At 27.5% G+C, this 25,000-nt stretch overlaps 1 protein-coding gene across 3 annotated transcripts in view; it reads left to right on the forward strand.

Moving 5' to 3' along the window:
- The window catches only part of LOC136085811 (uncharacterized), a 57,303-nt gene that overhangs the window by 13,044 nt on the left and 19,259 nt on the right, over nucleotides 1-25,000 (forward strand). For 2 of the 3 annotated variants that reach the window (XM_065807345.1, XM_065807347.1), the window contains exons 5-11: nucleotides 827-978; nucleotides 2,922-3,044; nucleotides 3,223-3,270; nucleotides 20,629-20,734; nucleotides 20,982-21,194; nucleotides 21,282-21,388; nucleotides 21,789-21,880. In XM_065807345.1, the coding sequence (XP_065663417.1) occupies nucleotides 827-978; nucleotides 2,922-3,044; nucleotides 3,223-3,270; nucleotides 20,629-20,734; nucleotides 20,982-21,194; nucleotides 21,282-21,388; nucleotides 21,789-21,880 (841 nt within the window). The remainder of the gene's footprint in view (nucleotides 1-826; nucleotides 979-2,921; nucleotides 3,045-3,222; nucleotides 3,271-20,628; nucleotides 20,735-20,981; nucleotides 21,195-21,281; nucleotides 21,389-21,788; nucleotides 21,881-25,000) is intronic. The other variant, XM_065807346.1, reaches the window with a different exon arrangement.

Raw genomic sequence — 25,000 nt, forward strand, 5'->3', positions numbered from 1 at the left:
GGTAGTGATACCCACCGTACCAGCACCTTCTGTAATGAAATTTGCAAAAACATTGCTGTATGTAGGCATTTTTCATAAAAAAAAAATTTTTGTTGTTAAAAAAAAAAAAAAATGTCATCATCGGGGCTTAATGATAAGACTAATTTTGTCTTCTTCTAGCCCCAGTCATGTAAAAATTTTTTCTTTTATTAATTACGATTGTAAAATATTTTACTAACTGACAAATACATTGAAAAAAAAAAAAAAATCTATTTCTGAATTTGGGTAGGTTGTATATATACATAGGCAACTCTTGAAATCGGCATAGAGCAATGCTAACCTAACTGTCGACCTAGAAGTATTTGAGGTTGTCAAAAAATTGCCAACCTCATATATATATATATATATATTTATATATATATATATATATATATATATATATATATATATATATATATATATATATATATATATATATATATATATATATATATATATATATATATATATATATATATATACAACCTCCTACTGAGATTCATTTTCTCTAATGCCATTATTGTGAATGTTTGACTTCCTTGTGCGTTTGATGATCCTATATAATGTTATATGCATGTGACTCTACAGCTTGTGTTCAATTTTATATCTGTGTACAGTGACTTCAAAAATTTGGCCAAAAAGCTAATAAATAAAATTCTTAAAATCATTTTGTGTGTGAGGTTTTTTTATTAAAATTGCTTAAATTTAATATTTTATTTAATCTAAAATAAAATTGCATCAAATTATGATACAGGGAAATGAGGTTGTATAAAAGTCATCACCCAATGTATATATTCATATATTTTAGCACCACTTGGGGTTTTGTATGTGACAAATACGGTAAAAAGGTCTCACTACTTTGGGCTGGAGCAGGCCTTACCATGGCTACTTTTATGTTCGGATTTAGTTTCAATATTATCTGGACTGTTGTTACAAGATCTATGCAAGGTTTGTGCATGGGTCAGTATTTTTATTTTTTATTATTTTAATATTTGTTCGTTCATAATTAGTTTAAGCTTTATGGTTAGTTAAATAGTTCAAAGTATTTTATATTTTCATTAAGTGAAGAGACTGAAGGGCCTAAATAATAAAAATGTGTATATATATATATATATATAATTGATTTTTTGACGAGATTAAATAAAAATAACTAAAAGATTTTTACTACCAAAAGTTTCATGTGTTTAGCAATCATCAGGTAAAAAATACATTGTTTTTTTCGTTAAAAAATATACTCAATAAATATCGTGGCGTTCAAAAACAATTATAAAACTATAACTATTTGCGAGCGTGGTTTGGTTTTTTAATTTTTGGGCTCATGGTTGTCAAGCAAGAACTTGTTTTCGTGACAGCACTTAGAAATAATTTCTGTTTTTTTATTTAATAATTTTTGCGTACCTTTGTATGATATTATGCAAAGTTTTTCATGAAGGCAAAGCAAGCATTTTTTTGTTATGTTGCTGTAGGCGGGGACTTGTTTAATTATTGACCTAGTTAATTTTGGTGTTATTTTTAAGTTTTCTTTTATCTGCCATATATACTTTGAAAGGGTGAATGAATTTTTCATATTTTTATTTGTGAATGAGTGTTTGTGGTTAGCCCATCTTTTCTTTCATTCACTTTCTGCTAGGCCAATATATACTTTTTCTGTGGTGTTAGCGGGGGATACTATACATTTATAAATAACATTAGAGGCTCTACATTTTCCTATTATAGGGCAGTTTTCTTTCTTTATGCAATTGCAGGGTGGGTATTCTTTTGGTCTTTCTGAACTAATTTTCTTGTTGTGGCTTTTCATTATTCTTTCGATATTTTTGGTGCAGCTGTAACTCAATTTGATGGTGTTTCGATTGAATAGTTTACTTAGGGGGTGGGATGTTGGAAAGTGTTTGTCGATTAAGTTCAGGAAGATATGTCCGACATTTGTAGAGACGCTTTTACTGTAAGGGGGGTTAAACCATATTATATTTCTTTTTCTTGTCTTTTTTTCTCTTTTTTGGGGGTTATACTTTAAATCAAAATTAGTGAAGCCATTTCTTCTTAGTTCATCTTCGTATTCTGGTATAGATAAATTAAATGTTTTTTCATTCAAGGAGTTTTGTGATAATCTGTTGTTGATAGAGATGGGGATTTGCTTTATTATTTGCGGAGGGTGGTTGGAATCAGAGTGGATGTAACTTAGATATTCATTTGGTTTTTTGAAAGGTTGGTAGGAGCTTTTTTCTAAGTTAAAGGATACATCTAAGAAGTTGACTGCGGGTAGGTTTGTTTGGATCTCTATCTTAAAACCGATCGTTTTTATAACTCTAATTATATTTTTACGTATTCTATCAATTTGTGATCCAGTTTTTTTACAAAGTATCATTAGACCATCGTCACGATATAGTCCAACGTCTTCTTTATTTATTATTTTAGATAGTGAGTCTAATATATATAGGCCCACCAGTTCACAAACTTCTGCACCATCAAAGCAACCCTTTGTGACATCAAAGCAGTCGTGTGCTAAGTTTTTCTTCCATGTTTCGTTTTTAAAAAATAGCAAGGACTTTCTGCAATGTTTAATGACTCTGATGTTCTCTTCGCTAATACTTGTATGTTTTTCTGCAAACAGTATTGCATTACTTAGTATATATATATATATAGTATATATGTATACTTAGTATATATATATATATATATATATATATATATATATATATATATATATATATATATATATATATATATATATATATATATATATATATATATATATATATATATATATATATATATATATATATATATATATATATATATGTATATATATATATATTTATATATATATATATATATACTTAGTATATATATATATATATATATAAATATATATATAAATATATATATATATATATTTTAAACAGGGTTGATAGTTATCAGCAAATCAATTATATCAGATATATCTGATGATACTAATCTCTCTATTGGTCTGAGTGTTATTGTTTCTGCAATGAATATTGGATATATATTAGGACCAAGCATGGCTGGTAAGTAATAGCTTATTGTAAGTGTTTGCATATACATGTGTGTGTGTGTGTGTGTGTGTGTGTGTGTGTGTGTGTGTGTGTGTGTGTGTGTGTGTGTGTGTGTGTGTGTGTGTGTGTGAAATAAAATAAAATCTTTGAAGAACTTTTTATTTAGTTTGTTTTGGTTTATTAAATATAGGATTTCTTGTGTTTCCAAACGAAAAATATCCTAATGTTTTTAAAAAAGGTATGTGCTTCTTGTTTGTTTTATGTGTTTTTGATGTTTTGTAAAGGTAGTTTGTGCTTTTTGTTCAATTTCTGTTAAATTCATTTTAGGTTACCAGAGATCCTGGAGTCTCTATTTTTGCCTGATCTTCGGAGTCTTAGGAGTCCATCAAGATTTTGGGATTCCTGGACTCTGTAATTTTTTTTAAAGTTATTAAGGTACTCCAAGAAGTAACAAACAGTGTTGTTACAGAACACTGTGGAAGAACATTTAATCAAAAAGTTTACATCTTCTTATCATCACAGTTCATTTTAGAATTAAGTTTTAAGTAAGGAATTGTTTATCTGCGGGGGATAATTTTATTTGAAAAATATCTGCATTTTGGTTAGTTACATATCTGCATATTGGTTGGTTACATATCTGCATTTTGGTTAGTTACATTACTTCTGATGAAAAAGGAATTAAAACTAAATAAAAATAAACAATGTATTAATTTGTGGTAACACAAAATTTCAACATTTTCTGAACTAGAAATATATTATCATGCAAGTTATGTCTTATGTCATTGGTTTTCTGCCTACTCTGCTAACAAAATGCCAAATTATTCACACAAAAAAAATGTTGAATGAAAAACTGCTGTAAAACCTAAGCAGTTTAAATGCATGAAACTGTTTCTTAGCTTAAAGATTAATTAAAATGCTTATAAAAATATCTCAAGAAACAAAAAAAAAATGGTTTTGCAACAAATTTATAAATGGGGAACTTTTTTTTAACAAGTGCCAAAAACATCTTGTTAAAGGGCATTAAACATAATGTTAAAATGAAAATTTGTTACTGATTCAATTCAGTTATAAATAATAATGAGAAATATTACGGAATTTTGTTTCAACAACATATTTAATATATAACTAATCATTATAACAATTTGCCATTTTTTCTAGGGATGTTATGTGGGGAGTTTTTTGAAGCGATTTAGTCCAATTTTTTTGAAAAACTATTAATTTTTTTAGTTTTATCATCTAATTGTTTTCTTTTTACTTTTTTGAAATAAAATTTATTAAGCATTTACAATAAACTGTAACTTTTCATTTTCATCTTGTATTACACAATTAGTCACTGCCCAATTCTGTTTTACTGCCTAATTAACTATTTAAATTTATTGTCCAATTACATTTTACATTGTATAAATATAGGCTAGTTTTGTTTTTCCAGATATATAAAATATCAACTTGAATGAAAGTTTTAAAAGAAAAAGCTATTGTTGTTCTTTAAATCCAAGGAGAATTTTTTTCTTCTGAAATACCTTATCGATGGTCTACCAGATAGAGAGCTTCCTACCGTTTTTATGAGTCGGTTGATGACCTAACAGTAGTCTGCCATCATGTGTATGTCCCAACATCCTTTTTTTTTTCCAACATGATTTTCAGGAAACTGGTCAAGATGGTTATTTATATAATGAAGTTTTATACTCGTTTTGCATCCAATATCACAAAAAGCTTTCAACATTTTATCAACTAAATCTGAATAGTTTTCTGCTTTTTATTTCCAAGAAAGTTTTTTACAACAACCATAAATAACAACCAAGCTGTTTTCTCTTAGATATTCATTGTTTCAATGAATTCTTTATCTTTTATAAGATACCACATTTGTTGCGCATTAAAAACTCCTGCTTTTTTTTCCTCTATTGAAAAACCTGGTAATTATGTAACTATATACCAGGGGTGGCCACAACTATTTTGATAAGGGCCAAAGTTAGCTTTTTAACTGTTAAATGGGGCTGGAGATTTTTAATATTATAGTTTTTTAAAAATATTTTATTTAAAAATATTGATTTGCAAAGGAATAACACTCAAACACACACATTTACTAGCTAACAACATATGCTGGTCCCAAGGCTATTAGGTATAATACAAACTATAGTTTATTGATAATCACGAACCTGCCTTTTTTTCATAACATTTTTAATGTCAATAGGCAACTGACTGGTTGCGATTCTTAATGTATTCTGCAAGTTAGTATCTGTCAGTACAGATCTTGCTTTGGATTTTGCAAATTTCATACGAGAAAAAACACTTTCACACAAATATGTGCTACCAAACAAGACACCCATCATTTTTGCATTGTTGACTAAGTTGGTGTACTTATTTTGGTCAAGATTTTTGCAAAATAACAATAAATTTTGTTTATTATATTCTTCTCTCAAAGCATCGCTGCATTGAAGATCAATTAACTCCATTTGGAATTTATCTGGTACAGTTTCAATATCAGCAGAGAATGGCACTGTGAACAAATGGATTTTGTCTGCATGATTCTTAACATCTGCAAACCTTTTTGAAAATCTTGTTTTCAATTCAGCAATACAGGTAACAAATTTTGCTGTGTTTCCAGGATTCAGCTCACCCAAATTTGGAAAATGATGGAAATTTCCAGTTCTTAACTGCTGCTCCCACAAAGTTAATTTCAACCGAAAAGCTAGAATGTTGTACATTTTTCCAATTAATTGATCTTTTCGTTGGAGTTCTTTGTTAAGTATATTGTAATGTTGGGTCAAGCCTACTAGAAATGCAAATTTTTCAATAAACTCTTTTTCTTCTAGCTCTGGTGGATAATCTTTGTTGATAATTTTGAAAAAATCCAACATATTTTGTTTCAAATCGTAAGTTCTTTTCAGCATATTACCTCTAGAAAGCCATCTCATCTCAGTATAATAAAGCAGACCGCCATATTCAGAGTCATTTTTTAGCAAGAAAAGCCTCAAGTTGCCTACTTAGTAATGCAATGGACTTAATGTTGTTTGTTGCTTTAACTACTACAGGCATTACATTTTCCACATCCATAGTCTTTGCTGTTAAATTTTGCTGATGAATAATACAATGCAGCTTAATTAATGACAAGTTGTTTTCTGCCATTTCATTTTTTAGTCTGGAAACAACGGCCATTTTTTTTTCCAATCATTGAGCTGCCACCATCTGATGTAATTGAAATTAATCTGTTGTAAGTCAAGTTGAACTTTTTAAAAACTTTCTTCATGGCAAGAAGAATGTCTTCTCCTGTTGTTCTGCCTTGCATAGGATAGATGTCAAGTAGCTCTTTAGTAACAAGAAAATCATTATCAATACCACGAATAAAAATAGCTAATTGAGCAGTTTCTGATATATCAGTTGGTTCATCAATAGCTATTGAATAATACTGAAATGCTTTTATTTTTTCAGTCAATGACAAACTCAGATCATCAGCAATATCACATGTCCTTCGTGTAATTGTTTGTCTTGAGAGGGAGATATTATTTAAAATTTTCAATTTTCAGGACAAATGTTTTTGAACACAATTTCAAGAGATTCCTTAATAATTTACCCATCACTGAATGGTTTACAATTTTTAGCTAAAAGAAGACTCACTTCATAACCTGCAATAGCAGCATTTTCTGTTCAACAAATCTTGTTGTTCAAATAACTTATTTTTCAATTTAACTGATTTTTCTTTCCGCACCTCGTTGACAAACTGATTATAAGTTTTTGAATGTTTTGTATCATAGTGCCTCCTTAAATTATATTCTTTGCACACTGAAACCGATTCATTACATATTAAACATACTAGCACTGAATTACATTCAAAAAAAAGTATTTAGTTTGCCATTCATCGTTAAATAAACGACATTCCTTGTCAATTTTTCGTTGTTTTGATTTTGAAGATGTCATTTACAATTAAGAAAAACAAATGGTAATTGGCAGTGCCGGAAATTAATCCTGCGATTAATTGCCAGCAGGATTTTTTTAATATATTTTTAATTATTTAAAGCGATTGTTTTTTTACAAACATTTTAAAATTTATTAATTTATAAATTTAAATATTATATAATTTATCAATGTTATATCTACTTATACTTTTTTTATTATCTTTACAATTAACTGACGGGCCAGATAAAAGGTTGCTGAGGGCCGGAGTTGGCCTGCGGGCCTTATTGTGGCCACCCCTGCTATATACTGAAAACAATCACTATTAGTTTTCAGTGATTTAACAAATTGTTTCATGAATCCAAGCTTAAGATAGGGTGATGGAAAAACTATTTTATTTTGAATAACAATGGGTTCATTCACAATATTGTGCATTCCCACTGTGAGAGCCTTGCGAATGAAACATTCTTTTTGTACACAGTGTTGATTTCTTGCTCGACTGTCCCACATACAGAGATAACATGAAAACTTTGTAAACCTTTTTGCTGACCAAGTAGAAAGTTAACCATTTTTAGATCTACATAAATAATCCAGTTGTGTTTATAATATTTAATCAAGTTAAGCACCATTTTAATGTCATCGTGAGTTTCTTTCAAATAAACAGAATGACCAATTGGTACAGAACCAAAAATATTTCCATTGTGCAATAATGACGTATTTGAGACTTAACTTTGAGCTATTGATAAAATGTCTCCATTCTGTTGGATTATATACAGAAATACCCAACTGTAATAGGAGACCTAAAATGTCATGACAGTAGACAAAAAAATTGACTTCTGAAAAAAAGTTAACAAAGGTTTCATCTCTTGTTCTAAAGTAAGAAACTTTTGCAAAGCTATCAAGTAGGTTTTTTTTCTTTAAACATGATGCTAATACTTCTGCTGCTTGCTTAGAAAGTCCTAAATCAGGAACTAAGTCATTCAGTTCTATCTGACTAAAACACTGAGGCAAATTGAATTGTGTTTAGCATTAGATGAGAAGTCTTCCGAATCTGGTAAAAATTCTTCTGTTTCTGGAGCAGACATGCTTTGTTCATCTTCTGATGAAAATAAACCTTAAAAAATTAGAAATGGAATCTTGTTAGAATGTTGAGCTGGTCTAATAATAGAAGGAATGTTGGGATAAGCTATTTTTGCCTCTTTATTTTTCCAATACCAGTAGTATCAACTAGACAAAAATAGCAGTTGTCAATGTGATTTAGTGGTTCCCTTCAAATCATGGGGACTCCAAAAGGTAAATTCTATCTTTTTCTTTTTGTCCAATCTCGAAGACTTTCTTTACAAAAATGGTACACAGTATGTGGAGCCCAATTTTTGTCTTGGTTGCTAAGTTTAATATTGAAATAAGATTTATATGCTAGTTTTACAAAATTAATAATGTTTCATCTTTGTCGAACAAGTGTATAGCAACCAAAGATATAATGGAATAATTAGGATTATGCTTGCACATTTGTCAATTTGAAGAAGCCATAATATTATATATTTGATCTAATAAATACAATGACATGATTACTTTTTTTATAACTATTGAATAAAATTAGCTATGAAAAGCATAATTTAAAAAAAATTTAATAAATTGGTTATTGCAAAAAAACTAGAGCTTGCCAAAAGAAACAGGTCTTATATTTGGATTCAGTTTAAAAATACATAAAAAATCAGTTTAAATATCTCATGCAACAGGAAAAAAGTTTAATTATTTTAGGTATGCCAGGTACTACTCATATCTGAAGTCAGACAAAAGCTATAAATACAAGCATAAAAGAGAAAGATAATAAACAGATTTCAGAAAAAATGTATTTTACATAAGCAACTAAGGTTTCTGAAAATGGAGATGTTACATCTGAGTATTTAGTTTCTGAATATCATTCAAATATCCAGAGTCTAATTATGTTTTCTGTAGACAGAATAAGAACAGCAAAAACTTCTTAGAGATTACTTGAAGAAACATCTGCTTGTGCTACAAGATACAGTATAAGTTGTAGAGATCATTTCATTATTCTAACTAGTATTCTTAATGGTGCTAATGTTAGTATTGGTAATGTTAATGTCGCTCTATAAACTCTTCATAGAAACTGATATGTTAGCATTGAAAAACATGGTGGTTCTATTAGAAATGAAATCATAGATAAGTTAAAACAAAAATAATAAATGTTGCAAATTAAAATTAAACTTGTGAGCAGAAGAATATCTCTGTTGCAAATGACAGACTGGCTTTAGCTCCAATTAAGCCGGTATCAGAAGACATTTTGTTGAGTGTTCACATAATTGAAAATTCAAAAAGAAAAATGTAGGCAAGAGAAATTTTGAGCATTTTTCAATAATATAGTTGTGAATATTCTATTTTTGCAGTTAATTCAAGCAGTTGCAATACTGGTACCAGTTTATATATATATATTATATATATATATATATATATTTTATATATATATATATATATATATTTAATTATCTATATATATATATATATATATATATATATATATATATATATATATATATATATATATATATATATATATATATATATATATATATATATATATATATTAGGGTAGTTCGATTTTGGTATGTAAGTATTGCTAAATAATATAAAGTTGGATATTTACATGTAAGTAACAAAAATAGCAAACTTAAGTGTTTTAACTGAATATTTTTTTGTGGAACTTTGATGGAGTAAGTGGATTTGCATACTTCGTAAACTACTTTTTGCTTTTTTATAAAATTTATTTTTCTTCATTTTTTAAAGCACGCATATATTGTACTTTGTTTGTAAACAATATTTAACTTTGTAATTTTGTATTTTTTAGTAAAGTCTCTGACTGCTTTTAACTTAAGGCCAAAAAATCAAATTTATAAGCAGCTAATAAATATTTCTTAAAATATACTTTTCAATTCACCCAAGTCTATACAACTAAATTTACATGCTTAACTGGTTTACATTTTATAAATGTTATTTTTGTAGAATGATATAATGTAGTGAAAATAGATTAAAGTGATCAATAAGCACGTTTTTTAGTAATTTAGTATACTAATTGTAAAAATATTATTATCAAGTAAGTTATTATTTTGTGCAAAACCTAAATAGTTTAGTACTTTAATTAAGTGTTACTAATTTATTGCAAATCGTGTGTCTCGTAATAATAATATGAACTAAGTAATTAGTTTTAGAAAATAAAAAATGCCAAAAATATAAAAAATATAAAATGAAAATATAAAAAAGGCCCTATATACAATCGAAAAGTGAAGAGAATTACAAAGATTGTCCTTTTGATTTATTTCAACAGATCCAAGCACATACAGACAATTGATTCAAGTTTATTACTTCTTAGATTGTTCTGACATAAAGCCAAACTTTTGGGCAGTTGTTAACCGTGTTTCATGCGTTTTAAAATCTATATGGTTATCCGTCAATCTACGATTGCTTTTTATAAAGGATAAATCTATTGAAACAAAAATTAAAAATCTATTTGCAACTGTAAAAAACATAAACCGCAAACGGTAGAGCAAATATCAAACGAAACCTGGATTCTAAACTAGATAAACTTTTTGACATATCTGTTTGTTGCTGTTCATTGGATATTGTGTCATGTAAAAGTGCTTATGTAAAGTGAAAAAAAGGATCAAGGCAAAATGGAACACATTACTTGTATATACCCTAAAGAAGCAAAAGTCCCAATAGAAGAAAGAGCTTATATACGGGACCAGCGTTTAAAAACAGAATCAAAAGAGTTGTTTTAGATGTCTTCAGTAGATACATCTGCTTTAAAACAAAACAACAGGATTAAACAGAAGGAAGGAAATATATTACATGACAAACAATAATGAGCTTTTATTACCAGATCCTCGAGAATGCATATCTGAAATAATAACATCCCAGGGATTTTTATTTGCGTGGCCATAAAATTTTAATTTAATTAGTATATACTTAACACTTATTAATAATAAAATCACTTATCATAAGTATTCTTAATTTTTTACTTTAGGAACAGGATGAATGGAAACCAAGTAAAAGAACTCAGGTAGATTATAAAATTCAAAAGTTTCCAAGATATCCAATGGAACTGGTCAGAGGCGGATGTTCTTCAAATCTCGGCGCAGCTCTGGGAATTGCCTTACTCCATGATATTAAATCTATTGCTACCGGAAGTTGATATCAATAATATTCTAATGGATAAGTGCAAATTAGACAGAGCTAAGTCAAAAGTACAAATAATTTCAAAAAACGCAAGTTCAGAAGAGAAGACATAACTATTTTGCATTAGTTTAGATGGAAAGATAGATAAGAACACGAAAATGTACTCAAAAGCAATTAGTTTTAAAGGGAAAAATTTCATAACAAAATGTGTTGCTGTAGAGCATCACCTTATTTTTACACATGAGGATGGCAAACCTCACGGGATCTACTTGACACATAAAACAATACCCGTTGTTGGTGCTACTATGGATGTTCTTGCTCTTGAGAAATTTAGTATACTTGAAGAATATGACAGTCTGGAGAGCATCCGTGCTATTCTTTTAGACAATACGGCATCAAACACAAGTTGGAGATGTGGCTTGGTGGTTAATCTAAAGGAGTTGATAGGAAGGAAACTTCATACAAAAGGTTGTAGCCTTCATCAGAATGAATTTCCACTAAAAGCCCTTTTCAAAAAGTTAGATGGAAAAACAACCAGTCCACAAAATTTTTGTGGACCAATTTGGAATATATGCTCTGAAGAAATTCATTGACAACCTCAAGTAGAGTTTGAAACAATTCAAACTTCTATCACTGATGGATATATTTCACATGAGATATTAAAAGATATTAGTCATGATCAAAGGCTTCTTTACGAATTTTATAAAGGTATTGGATTAGGTAAAGTAGAAGAAAAATGGGCTAATTGTAAAATAGGTCCAATGAATCTAGCTCGATGGTTAACCCTTTCTATACAAATTCTTTGTTTATACACTCAAGATATTTTTCCAAACGCAAGTCTGAAGAAGCTTACCCATTATATTGTTAAAGTTTATGCTCCATCATGGTTTCAAATAAAGAAATCTTCCAAATTATAAGATTTCCCTCAGATTCTATTTTTCACTATTAATCAATTGAATCATATTAAGTTTGATGATGTAAAAAGAATTGTAAAAAAAAACATTCAAGGTAATGTTTTCTGTTTGCAAATTTTTTCTACGCAGTAAAGAGAGAGAGAGAGAGAGAGAGAGAGAGAGAGAGAGAGAGAGAGAGAGAGAGAGAGAGAGAGAGAGAGAGTTTTGTTTAGAGGTACTAAGGTTTAAATTTAAAAAGGTCTGGCCAGAGATCTTCAGTGAAGTAAATAGGCTTGATATTGTATCATTGATTGAAGCACTCTAATTTTTATGCATCTAATGTATCTATCTTTGATTGGAGCACTTAAGCTTCTGATTGAACTTTTACATAAAAGCCAAAAAAACTTTTTTGATTTGTGTTCATAATGAAAGCTTTGCTTAAGATGATTAACCCAAGTTATTCAAGCTAGGTATATTCTTATATAGTATATAATATATATATATATATATATATATATATATATATATATATATATATATATATATATATATATATGTATGTTGCAACTTATAAGTGTTAAAAGACTCTTTTGAGCAGAATTAATCTTTTTGCTTTAGGAAGTATAAGGATCTTGGAAATGTTCTAATAAAAAGCTTAAAACCTCCCATGTAGCATTTAGATAAACAACTCGTTGTTCTTGCCAGAGATATTTAGACAAAGTTTGCCCGCAAAAGTTTATAATTTGGACAGTAATCATGCACTTTTTAACCTTGTTAGTTGGGAAAGCTCAATACTTTTTGACATTGCTGGCGTTTCTGAAGAAGATTTTAATTAACAGATTATTCAAGAGATTCTGGCTGCTAGATTATGGCTGCTAGATTATGGAGAGATTCTGGCTGCTAGGATGATATGGAGAGCTACAAAAAGTTTGTTCAGCTCATAAAAAACATGCAGGTAACAAATGACTACGTCAAGAAAAATATTTGCTTCATTCAAGATTTCTTTGCAAGTAAATCTGAAAATAAAAGGATAAATATGATGCTTGTAGCAAAAGAGGAGAGAAGATGGCCTACTAATGCTACCAAAAAAGTGGTAGTTGCAATGAAAAATTATAAAAATAAAGAAAAATCAGAAAAAATTTAAAAAAAAAGTACAAAGGAAGAATTTGAGAAACTGATATTTATCTCTGCAACAATTATATTAATTATAAATTAATTTAAGTCTTACTTGAATTACATTTTAGCATATTGCTTGTGGGTACATTTCACTGAGACATTGTGTTATTCAGATAAAATACTGAAAAAACAAGTCATGTTGTTACTCTAACGCAGGGGTTCCCAACCATTTTGTACTTTAGAGCACATACTAAAATATCAATTTTAGTGGCAGGCACAACCTTGTTTTAATCAACAAACTTTTTCCACAACTTCTCATTTTCCCATAGTTTATTTTCTTATATTTATAATATATTAATAAATAATAAACAAAAATGTTTCAAAATAATAAAATTATTATAAAAATTGCAGACACACAGAGAAATGCATTTACAAAACGTAAACAAAGTAAACAAAAAACACAAATAAAAGAAAAGATTTTATAAAAAAAATAAAGTTTCAATGTAATCTTTGGCATCTTGGTGTAGTTAAGGCAATTTAAAAAAATATTTGAATTCTTTTATTTATAATTAGAAAACAAGAGCTTTAGATGGTATAATTTTTTTTGATTCAGGTTTTTTTAATATTTAAAGAAACTTTTCTTTTTTTTATATAATTTTCAAAACCTTTTTACTACCCATAATAGAGAATCTGAAGAACACCATTTTGGAGTCTTTAAATCAGTTCCGCTCATCGGGATTTACATAAAATTAGTTAAAATCTTTTCAAAAAAGTTCCTTAGTTTTCTATTGATTTATTAACTATATATAAACACAATATTTCTATCAATTTTATTAAAAAATACTGGAATTCTGACCAAGAAAGAGCTTATAATTAAGAAAATTTGCCAATAACCGATCAGAACATATCTTATTGTTAAACTACAATGTTCATTTCACCTAAAAATAATAATAATTATTTAAAATCTTATTAAAATTTGGACAAGCAATTGTGATTTTAATAATATTCTATTATAAAAAAAATGTTTGGTCTGGAAGTTTTCGCGATAAACTTTTATATTTTATGGTACTGCAAAATTTATTAGTTTATCATCTTTTAATAATTTACAGACCTGATCATTCAATGGAAATATGTCATAGTCTACAAAATATCATACAGACGCTATAATATTTTAAAATTGCCTTAACTACACCGAGATTGCATATCATTGGCCAGTGCCTCATAATTAGGAGAGTATGATGATAATCCTATTAGCAAACAAGATTCGAGATCTATATCTTGATTTTGCAAAATGAATGATCTATATCTTGATTGCAGCAAATGAATGGTCATAAACTGTTATTTAACATGTAAGGAATCCAAAACACTTGCTTTTATGGACGTAGACAGATGTATTGAAGCTACACATTGGGAACAATTTGGTCACTATGGTGCCAAATTTTGCGTAGCGGCGGCTTATTTTTGCATTAATGTTATTTTAACTGTTTTTTATTCATACTATGTACACTATATTAAATACGTGTATTAAAATGGAAGTCATATTTTTAATTGGTTGCTATGGATACCTAATTTTCTTAATGGATACCTAATTTTTTTGCATAACAACAGTATTGATTGCTATTTCATTACATTTGAAAAGGTAATACTTAGCCACAGTTATAGATGTTTATGTCATTTTAAGATGTAATAAATTAATAATAGAATTAGCATAACATAAAAGTTTTATTTCATTATTTAAATGTGCTAAATTAAAAAAAAAAGTCAAGCTGTTTTTTATTTTATTGTTAATATTTTCAGACATGGTGATTACAAAATTGGATATTCGCATATTTTTACATGAAAATAGTATAAGCATTTTTAACTTTAAAGTTCCTGAACAACTTTTAAGCTATTTAAGTGCAAACTAAAAGTGGATATATCTATTTAAGTTGCAAACTAAAAGTGGATATTGAGCAGCCGTGGCGTAGTGGTTAGAGTTCTGGCTCAGAACCCAGAGGTCAGAGATTTGATGCCAGCTCTAGCCATATAAGCGACATTGGTACCGAAGGAGGCGTGAACTTCTTGTTATATGCTCTCCCGCGGTGCTCTGTGATAAGACCGTAAGGACTTCTGGGAGCACCTAAAATAACTACAAAAAAAAAAAAAAAAAATTTTCTTGTATCAGCAGCGTAAATTAAATGAATTCACCAAAGGATATAAAAAAAGATGGAAAGCTGCATACATCAATAACACTGTGTTTGAAAAAAATTTCATGGATTGGTTTAATGAGAATTATATTGCTGTAGACAATAATGCATTTCTATTACTACCACTGCCCCCAGTTACTTCCAGTTCCATGGGAAGGCAAAAGTACAACTTGAAAATGCAGGCACAAAAACCAAGCATAGAAAAAGTCAGGAACTAGCAGAGTTAAGAACTTCAAAAGAGCTAATTTTATCTGCTATTCATCTTTTAAAGTAAGAAGGCAGGCCAAAAGATGCACAACTTCTAGGTCAAATGCTTAAAGCTGATTCAGATGGGTCTTGCTCAGTGGCAACACCATATTATCTCATAAAAGCCTTAGCTATTTTAGTGGATTGTGGGTTAACTAAGTAGGACTACCAAACACTAAGAAACAAAGCCATGACTGTTGGGTCTAACTTACAATTTTCAAAGAAATGAAAAAAAACTGCATGCCACCAGAAACTGAAATTGTAGTGTCAAACTATTCAGCTGAAGTAAGTCTTCAAGTGCTTACAGATTGTGAACAAAGTCTATTTCTCACATGCCTTGTTTTGTTTGAACTTTCTTGTTTTGTTGATGGCTGTAAAAAAATAATTTGGTAACCATAAGTCAACTTTAACATTTTCCACTGTATTTTAAGTTTATTAAAGAAACAACAGATGTATCAATAGAAGAAAAGTCTTTTATTAGAAATGCAAATCTTGAACTAACTCAATGGAATAACATCAGTATATTGCATATCATTGAAATAACCGTGGTAGATGATAAAGTGGCAAAAAGAGATGAAAAATATTGAAAAAATGGAAGCAAAAAATGAATATGCAAACTACTCTGGTCTACAATATGGCTTGTCACCATTATATACATGGACTAGAACCATGGAATGCTGTCTTCACTATGCTTACAAAATGGATAACCAAAAGTGGTAGGCGCCTAATACAAAAAAAAATTATCTCTCACGACAAACAAAAAAAGAATCCAAGATGAAACAAAAAAAGAATCCAGGATTTCAAACGTTTTCTTGAAAACTACACGCAAATGCAGTCATTCAAAGACAAACTATAATGTATTATGCCGACTTTTTGATCATCAGACACAATAATCAGTAACATGATGAGGTCAAATTCTCAAAATTCAAAATCTCAACTACCAGAAGGAGTTAGTGATTTTCTTCAGGTTCCAACTGTCAACTCACCTAAAATATGATTTCTTATTTTATGCATATATGTATGTTTTATAAATTGCTAGTGTTTCAAATTGTCAATGTTTTATTGCAATATTTTTTGCTTTCATTATTAATGACCTAAATCTTTCCCAAAAATAGTTACCTAAATATTTAATGTTTAATAGTTATTCAAAATAGAACGGTTGAAAATTGATAAAAATTTATTTGAAAACTCATTCATCTGTGTATAGCTAAAGAAAGTAAGTGGTTGTTAAACAATACAGGTATCCATAGCTACTAAATGAAATTATTCATGACTTCCATATAAACTATGACCTTGTATTGGTATTCATGCCAAATTTAGTGAATATAGCACTCATTAAAAAAATCATAATTGGTTGTTGCTATGTATATTAGGTATCCATAAAACTAGGTAACCATAGCAACCAAATAATAAATATCTCCCTCGCGAGAAGAGCAAACTTTATATTAATGCACAAACTAGTTATAGTGTATATAACACACATAAAACATCTGCAACTACCAAAAAGAGGTTGCTGCTAAGCAAAATTAGGTATCCATAGCAACCAAATACAAAAATATCACTTTCATAAGAAGCGCATTATTACTCATGCCAAATTTAGTAAATAAAGACCTAATATTTAATTAATTTCTAATTTTGTCAATTAAAACTGAAATCTGGCTCACTGTGATATGTGGGAAATGTTCAAGAGAATTGATCTGCAGATGTGATATCAACAAACCCAATTGAGCTTTAAATTATTTAACAGAGCTTATCATTTCAACTATGTTTTTGTCTTTTCCTTGCAAATCCAAGTTTGAAGAATTCAATTTTCTATATTTGTGAAATCAATCAGCTAGCAAGATTCAGCTAGTTCATAATAATATTCCTTTTTGTTGTTTATAAATGTTTTTATTTCTTTAATGAAACTCAAAAAAATGATGGAAAAAGCTTTCCTTTACTAAGCCAACATACTTCAGTATGCAGAATAAGATCATGTTCTTTATCTTCAGTATCTTCTGACAAGACCTTGAAAAGTTGGTGTTGCAATGTAGCTGCTCAAATAGAATTGATTATTTTTTTAACAATTTCATAACATGCTCAAATGACTATTTTACAACATATTGCTGTCTGGTGGATAATACATTAGTAGGAATAAAGTTTGAAAATGATTCATTCTTTTTGCAGAGGACAATAAATCTTTTCTTTTTACTTACCATTGCTAATACTCTATTGGTGGTTATTGCAGAAAGCTTGTAAAAAGGCGTATTTATTGACTTTGTGTATGTTCTGAATATTTTATAAACATCCTCACACCTGTTAATATCCTCCATCCTGTTGGCTGTTGTTTCAAAGGTAATATTTGCAACAAATCCTCTTTTACTGTGATGTACTGCAATACTCTTAACACACAACAAATAAAAGCATTTCTTTTTCAAATGAACAAAAAAATATGATTACATCCAGTCCGTGTTAAAATTACAGGTTCATTGACTTTTACTCTGGGTTTTTATAGTAATTGCTTTACATGATGAAATATATGAGCAAAATTGCTCAAATTTTTATTCATGTAAAGCTGGCAATTTACTCTAAAAATGCCAAGTTATTTTAAATTCTTCCATATTTAAAATGAAGTTAAAGTAATTTAAAATAAAATGTTTATTTTGGTTAAATATTATTGTGAATGAAATCATTTAAAAGATAAGCTAGTAAAACTGAATATTATTCACAAAATATTGTATCAAAAATTGATTTGCTTCGGTGAATTATAATAAAAGAAAATATTTATTGCACCATTGAAGTAATCAACAATGGTGGTGTTGATTTTCAATTAGAAGTTGATAACTTTGATGAAGATGGTAGTCCACATTTTGCAACTAGCCATAAAAGATGCATTGATAAAGGCCTTAAATAAAAAGCCCTGCAAAAAAAGTTGACAAAACTGCAAGAAATTCAAAGTGTATTGACTTCTTTTGAAACCAAGTCCCATACCTAGTGCCAGTTTTAGATCAGGCTATCTGTTGGTCTTGTCAGTTCATAAAGATTGAGAGGCTAATCATAGTTTGCTGCAGTATATTTTTATATTTTAAGTAAAATTCATTAAACTATAAAAAAAAATTATTTTTTCTTTTTCAATAACAGGTGCAATATAAACCTGGTTAATTCAATGTTATTACTACTTTTTTTTATATTTAGTTTTTAAGTTCAACCTTGTTTTTGTTATTTAGTTAAAAGATTCATACATGCTTTTATTGAAATCTTTTATTCTTCTAGATTCAACCAGTAAAACTTTAGCATCCCCAAACCATGTTTTTGGAGGATCTGGGAAAAATTAAGAAATATCTTGCAAATGGCGCAAGATCTTACTTTTTGTCATTAGCATGAGAATAGCACTGCAGGTGAGTTCCTTTTTGATTGGAATTCAATAAAGTATGAACTAGACAAGAAATACAGTAACTTAGCCAAAGATTTTTAAAAAGGAATAATCAATAGAGAAAATATGCTATGAGAAAGTTTGCTATTTCTTGCAGCAGTTTATGTAGATATTAGCTGTATGTTTATGACGAGTGAAGAAAATGTTTATTTCTTTATTATAACTTTATTTATGTAGTTTTATAAAAGTATAATCAAAAACCTAATTATATTTCCTTACATAGCTGCAGCTTTGGAAAATTAATTACGAGCTGATTCAACTGGCAAAAAATAAATAAAAATTTTGAACTCAAAATGAAGAAAGCAATACCGTGTTACTCTTTTTCAGTTCATGTTGCTGACTCTGATACAAAAAATGTGAACAATAATTCTCCAGTCGCAAAGAAAAGACCAAACTTATTGAGCTCGTTTGAGTGGGAGATTGAAGAGAATTTTTCTGAAGAACAATTTCAGATCCAGCTTGATATAATTGAAATACAATTTTGAGCAGCTCTGAAAATAATTCAGTCAATGTTTAAAAACAAATCCTACAGCCTAGATTAGTTTTTACAACTTAGGTCATTAAAAGCCTTTAAACTCTTACCTGAAGTTTTATGGAATTTTTGCTGATTGGTCTTGTTGTTGCCCAAATCTCAAGTAAGTGTTGAGCAACTGTTTTCTGTTTTAAAGCACCTGAACCCAGACGCTTTTTTTTGCAAATGAATGATCTTTTTATTTAAATGCTGTAAGATTTTTTTGATGAAGTATATATTGAATTCATTTTTCTTACCTTTATAACTTAACTTAAAGTATAAATAAGTTTTTTCAAATGCATTTTCAAGAGATTTTGAAAAGTTTTTTAAAAGACCAAAAATTTCAAAAATTTATGCAAAAAATTAACATAGTTTCATTTATTCTTTTTGAAAAGAAGTGGTTGTCTGTAAATAAAATAATTACAAAAAATGGCTCATCTAAAAGTAATATTTTAGAAATTCATGTATGGTTGGTTACCAATAAGTCCATTCATGTTCTATGTAATCCTGTTTCACTTTGTTGGGAAGCATTTAATGCTGTGTTATGCGCAAATTCTGCTACAAAATCAATGTTTGCTCAATAAAATACTATTTACAAAGCTAATATTTTAGTATAATACTTGTTGGTTTGAAAATTTTCTGTAAGAGAGTTGTCACATGAAATGTATGGTTTTCCTAAATTTTTTTCCTTTAAAATTATATTAATCTCTATTCATTATATTATTAATATATATTATTTTATATTATATTATATTATATTATATATATATATATATATATATATATATATATATATATATATATATATATATATATATATATATATTAAATTTTATTATAATATATTTATTAAAAATATATATTAATAGTAAGAATATTATTTTAATATATATTCATTTAATGAGAACACTATTTTAATATTAAGTAACTGCGGACAGCTAAATTTTATGTTAAATTCATTCAAGAAAATTTATTAATACCCTATCAATTTTCCAGGATTGCATTATCCATAAAAAATTTTAAAATAAATTTAGATTTGATTGTTCTCATATTATTGTTGTAATGTGTTTCAAATCTAGTTGGTAATAAATTATTGCTTTCTTTATATTCTATTGCTGGTCACTTCTAGATATGTTTTTTTATTTAGATCCATTTTTCGACAGATGTAAAGTTTTTCTTCCAAACTTTATTATTGCCATGGGGTTGTTTATTTCTCTTGTGATTACATCTTTTCTACTTCCAAAAAAAGAAAAGTGAGTAAATTTTTATATCCAAAAATATTACTTTTTTTTAATATTGATTATTAGTTTCAAATTACTTTTTTTAAATTGCTTATTATTTTTAGTTATTATTTTATCATTGTTTTTATTAATATTACTGTTTATAATTATCCTAACATTTTCATTAATATCTTATTTATTGTTTTTTTTAAAAGTTTTTTATGTTTTTATTTTTAAATATTTTGTTGTTGCTTAATGTTGTTAAATTTTTTACCGTTAGGGGAAATTTGGATGTTGAAACAGAACAAATTTCATATGAGAATAATAAAAGTGACAAAGAAAATAAAGATGATAACTGTGTGGATTATAAGGAAGGCCATTCTTTTTCTGAAAAATCGTCATTACTCATAAAAGAAAAGAAAAAGATATCACATTTTAAAGATATTATATTCTGCTGTAACCGGTTCAAACACTCAAAGTATAAAAGAATGGTGTATGTTTATTACAAAAAATTATTAGAAACATAAAGTTATCTGTTTTAAAACTTTAATAAAAATTAACAGTAACAAATTATTTTCAGGCAAAAAAGTTTTCTTCTCTCAGTTATTCTGTATGGTATATTTTCAATGACTGCAGTTGGTTATGAAGATCTTTTGCCAGTTTTTGCTGCTACACCTGAGAATTATAGTATTATTATTACTTGTTGTTTATTTTATTTGTTCAATTTATTTTATTATTGTTATTGTAGGCAAATGAATAAAAATATAACAAATTTATTTATTTTTTACAATAATTACTTATTATTATCTATTATGTATTATTCTTTCTGAGCTTACTACAGTTAGACTGTATAGATTTATCGAGTTTTGAGAACATAGAAGATTGTAAAAATAGTTTTATATTCTGCTTCAATATAGGTATAGCAGTACTAATACAATAATAATAATAATACTTCATGTTTTAATTATCCAAACCGAGTCTGCTAGCAACTATTCCAAAATAAACTTATTATAAATAGTCAAACTATGAAATAAGTAAATTTTTTTGTGTGTATAATTTATATATATTTGTTGAAATTATTTATTAGATGGATTGAGTATGAATACATCAGACATTGGTTTATTGTATTTATTAACAGGAGTTTCAATGATAGTTATTCAATTTTTTGCCATCAATAAGGTGATGTGTTTTTTTATTTATTTTTTTCATTATTATTCAGTTTAATTTCTTTCTTTCAATTATTTTCTTTACTTTTTTGATAGTGGACACAAATTTTAGATTTCATATAAAAAATTAATAAAAAAGGTAGATGTTGAATATAAGATTGAAAGTCATAGGATAAAAAATTGATGGATTTTGCAGGCCTTGTTAAGAAGCGTTACGCAGCTCGCATTTTTTTTGCCTACGCGTTCAGCAGTTTCGCATTACGCAAAAACTTTTATCTTTTTATTTAATTTATATTAAATTATCTTTTGATATTGTTTATGTGACGTTTATTGAGAAGAAATAAAGTCATTTAACCGCAATTGTAAACTAATAGATTTTTTGTTAAAGAACAGTTTGTTTATTAATTTTTTTGTTGTTGTTAAAAATTAGTTAAAGAAAATAAAGTGTTTCATGTTTTATCTTAAGGAATTAAATATATAAATTCCTTTTAAATATACAAATTATTTTTTGTCATAATAGTTTAAAAAATGCACGATTTATTTTGATTATTGATTTATTTTGATTATTGATTTATTTTGATAAAAAATGATTTATTTTGATAAAAAATGCCAATTTATTTTATTAATAAGATATTTTATTTAAAGTTTTTTGTTAATTCAATAAACGTAAAGTTTTAATGACGTTCATTTAATTTATGAAAATAAACTATGATCACGAATATGTTATCGGTAACCGATAAAACTCTTTATTGTTTAAAAACACTAAGAGTTCACAAAATAAATATGAAAAAATTTATTAACAGTTAATAAAATAACCAAAAGCCAACTGTAAAATTATAAGAAAATAAACAAATATTATGTTACGTTTTATGAAAAGTATATTTTTTTCAAAATAAAATTTAGTTCATATTTGAAAAAAATGATAAAAATGATAAAAATTTTTCAAATTAAAACTAAGATTTTATTTGTCACTTTTGTTATATTGATAAAAAAAATCATATTAAAAATTATTTTATTAACGCATTAAAAATCATACTGTCTGTATGATTTTTAATGCGCTAATAAAATAACTAATTACAATGCGGTACTTGAAAATACGCTAGTGACGCAATATAACTTCTAACAATAAAAAATATATTTGTATATTAACAAAGTAAATGCGTTTTTTTTTCTTTGAAATGCGTTACGCGTTATCGTTACGCAGCAAAATCTCAAAACATGGCTCGGTGTTGGTTAAAAAATAAATGGGTGCTGAATAAAAAATAGATGGATGTTAGATAAAAATAGATGGGTGTAGATTTATTTCAAGTCATTTTTTTTTCATATTTTTCTTTGGAAATGAAAAATAAAAAGAGCTAAAACTTATTATTTCAACTTGAACTGTTTAATTTTTTTCAGTATTTTTATCGAACTCAAACGGTTTCACTTTGTTAATATTTTAGATATAATAATTCAGACATAAAATGAGCTGAAATTAACAAACATTTTATATTTGTTTTTTCAGAGAGTAAGATTTTACAAGACCGTAAATAATAATAAAATACATTATAATGTGAATTTAATAATTATTCTCTTTTAATAATATTAAATATTTATATTGTTTTTTTATTTTTGTTTTATTTTGTTCAAAATTTATTTGTACATCAAAATTTTATAACTTTCTGTTAACAACTTTTTCCAATCAAATTTTTATCATTGTTTATAAATAATTTAGTCGAATCAGGGTTTTTTTTCTTCATTCTGATATATGAAAGTGAAATCTAAGAAAACATGGGCAAAATAAGATAAGTTTAATTCTTACAATCTAAATTTAATTTTATAATGTTTAACCATTAACATGTATTATTATTATAAAGTCCTCGAAATTAGGAAAAAAAGGTTGACAAAAAATTGCTGTTTAAAAACCATTTCAGATTGGCATCAAGTCGGTTGAAATTGTGAAATTGGGTGCAACAAATTAACAAGCTTTTAGCATATATTGACAGAAAAAAAAAGTTTCCATATTTTGTTGACAAAGAGTAAAAATTAAAATGCAAGACCGGAATTATTTTTTTTTATTAATTGATAGACTGCCTGCCCAAACCAAATTCTTAGTCGATGTAGCAGCAGTCCCTTGCGGGTCTGGCTAAAAGAGAGTAGATGTAGCAGCACTCCCTTGTGGGTCAGGCTATTTGTCAGTCGATGTAGCAGCACTCCCTTGCGAGTCAGGCTATTTGTCAGTCAATGTAGCAGCACTCCCTTGCAAGTCAGGCTATAAGATAGTCGATGTAGCAACACTCTGCGCATGATTTACAGTAAAAAAAAATTAAAATAAAAACATTTTATTAAAAAAAATAAAAATAAAAACATTGTTTTTATTGTTAAAATAATAAACCAAACCCTCAGTTGATGTACCAGCACTCCCTTGCGGGTCAGGCTAAAAGATAGTAGATGTAGCAGCACTCCGTTGTGAGTCAGGCTATTTGTCAGACGATATAGCAGCACTCTCTTGCTAGTCATGCTATTTGTCAGTTGATGTAGCAGCACTTCCTAGTGAGTCAGGCTATAAGATAGTCAATGTAGCAACACTCCGCGCATAATTTACAGTAAAAAAAAATAAAAGTTAAAACAATTTGTTAAAAAAATTAAAAATAAAAACATTGTTTATATTGTTAAAAACATTCAGAATGTTTTAAAAACATTCAGAATGTTTTAAAAACATTCGGAATGTTTTTAAAACATTCTGGTCATTTAAATTTGCGTTTTTGTGGTTTTTTTATAAAACGATTTATTTGTAATTAAATTAATGGTTTTTTCTTTCGTCCAACACGCAAATGTTGGACGAAAGTCAAAAGTATTTTAAAGTGATGTATGTTTTGGCGTAAGAATCACTTTTTTCCTTCCGCTCTTCCCAAAGACAACAAACTATAGATCTATATATATATATATATATATATGTATATATATATATATATATATATATATATATATATATATATATATATATATATATATACATACATATACATATATATATATATATATAGATATATATATATATATATATATATATATATATATATATATATATATATATATATATATATATATATATATATATTTATATATATATATATAGATATATATATATATA

This window comes from Hydra vulgaris, chromosome 10 (genome assembly GCF_038396675.1).
Source record: "Hydra vulgaris chromosome 10, alternate assembly HydraT2T_AEP".
Classification (NCBI taxonomy): domain Eukaryota; kingdom Metazoa; phylum Cnidaria; class Hydrozoa; order Anthoathecata; family Hydridae; genus Hydra; species Hydra vulgaris.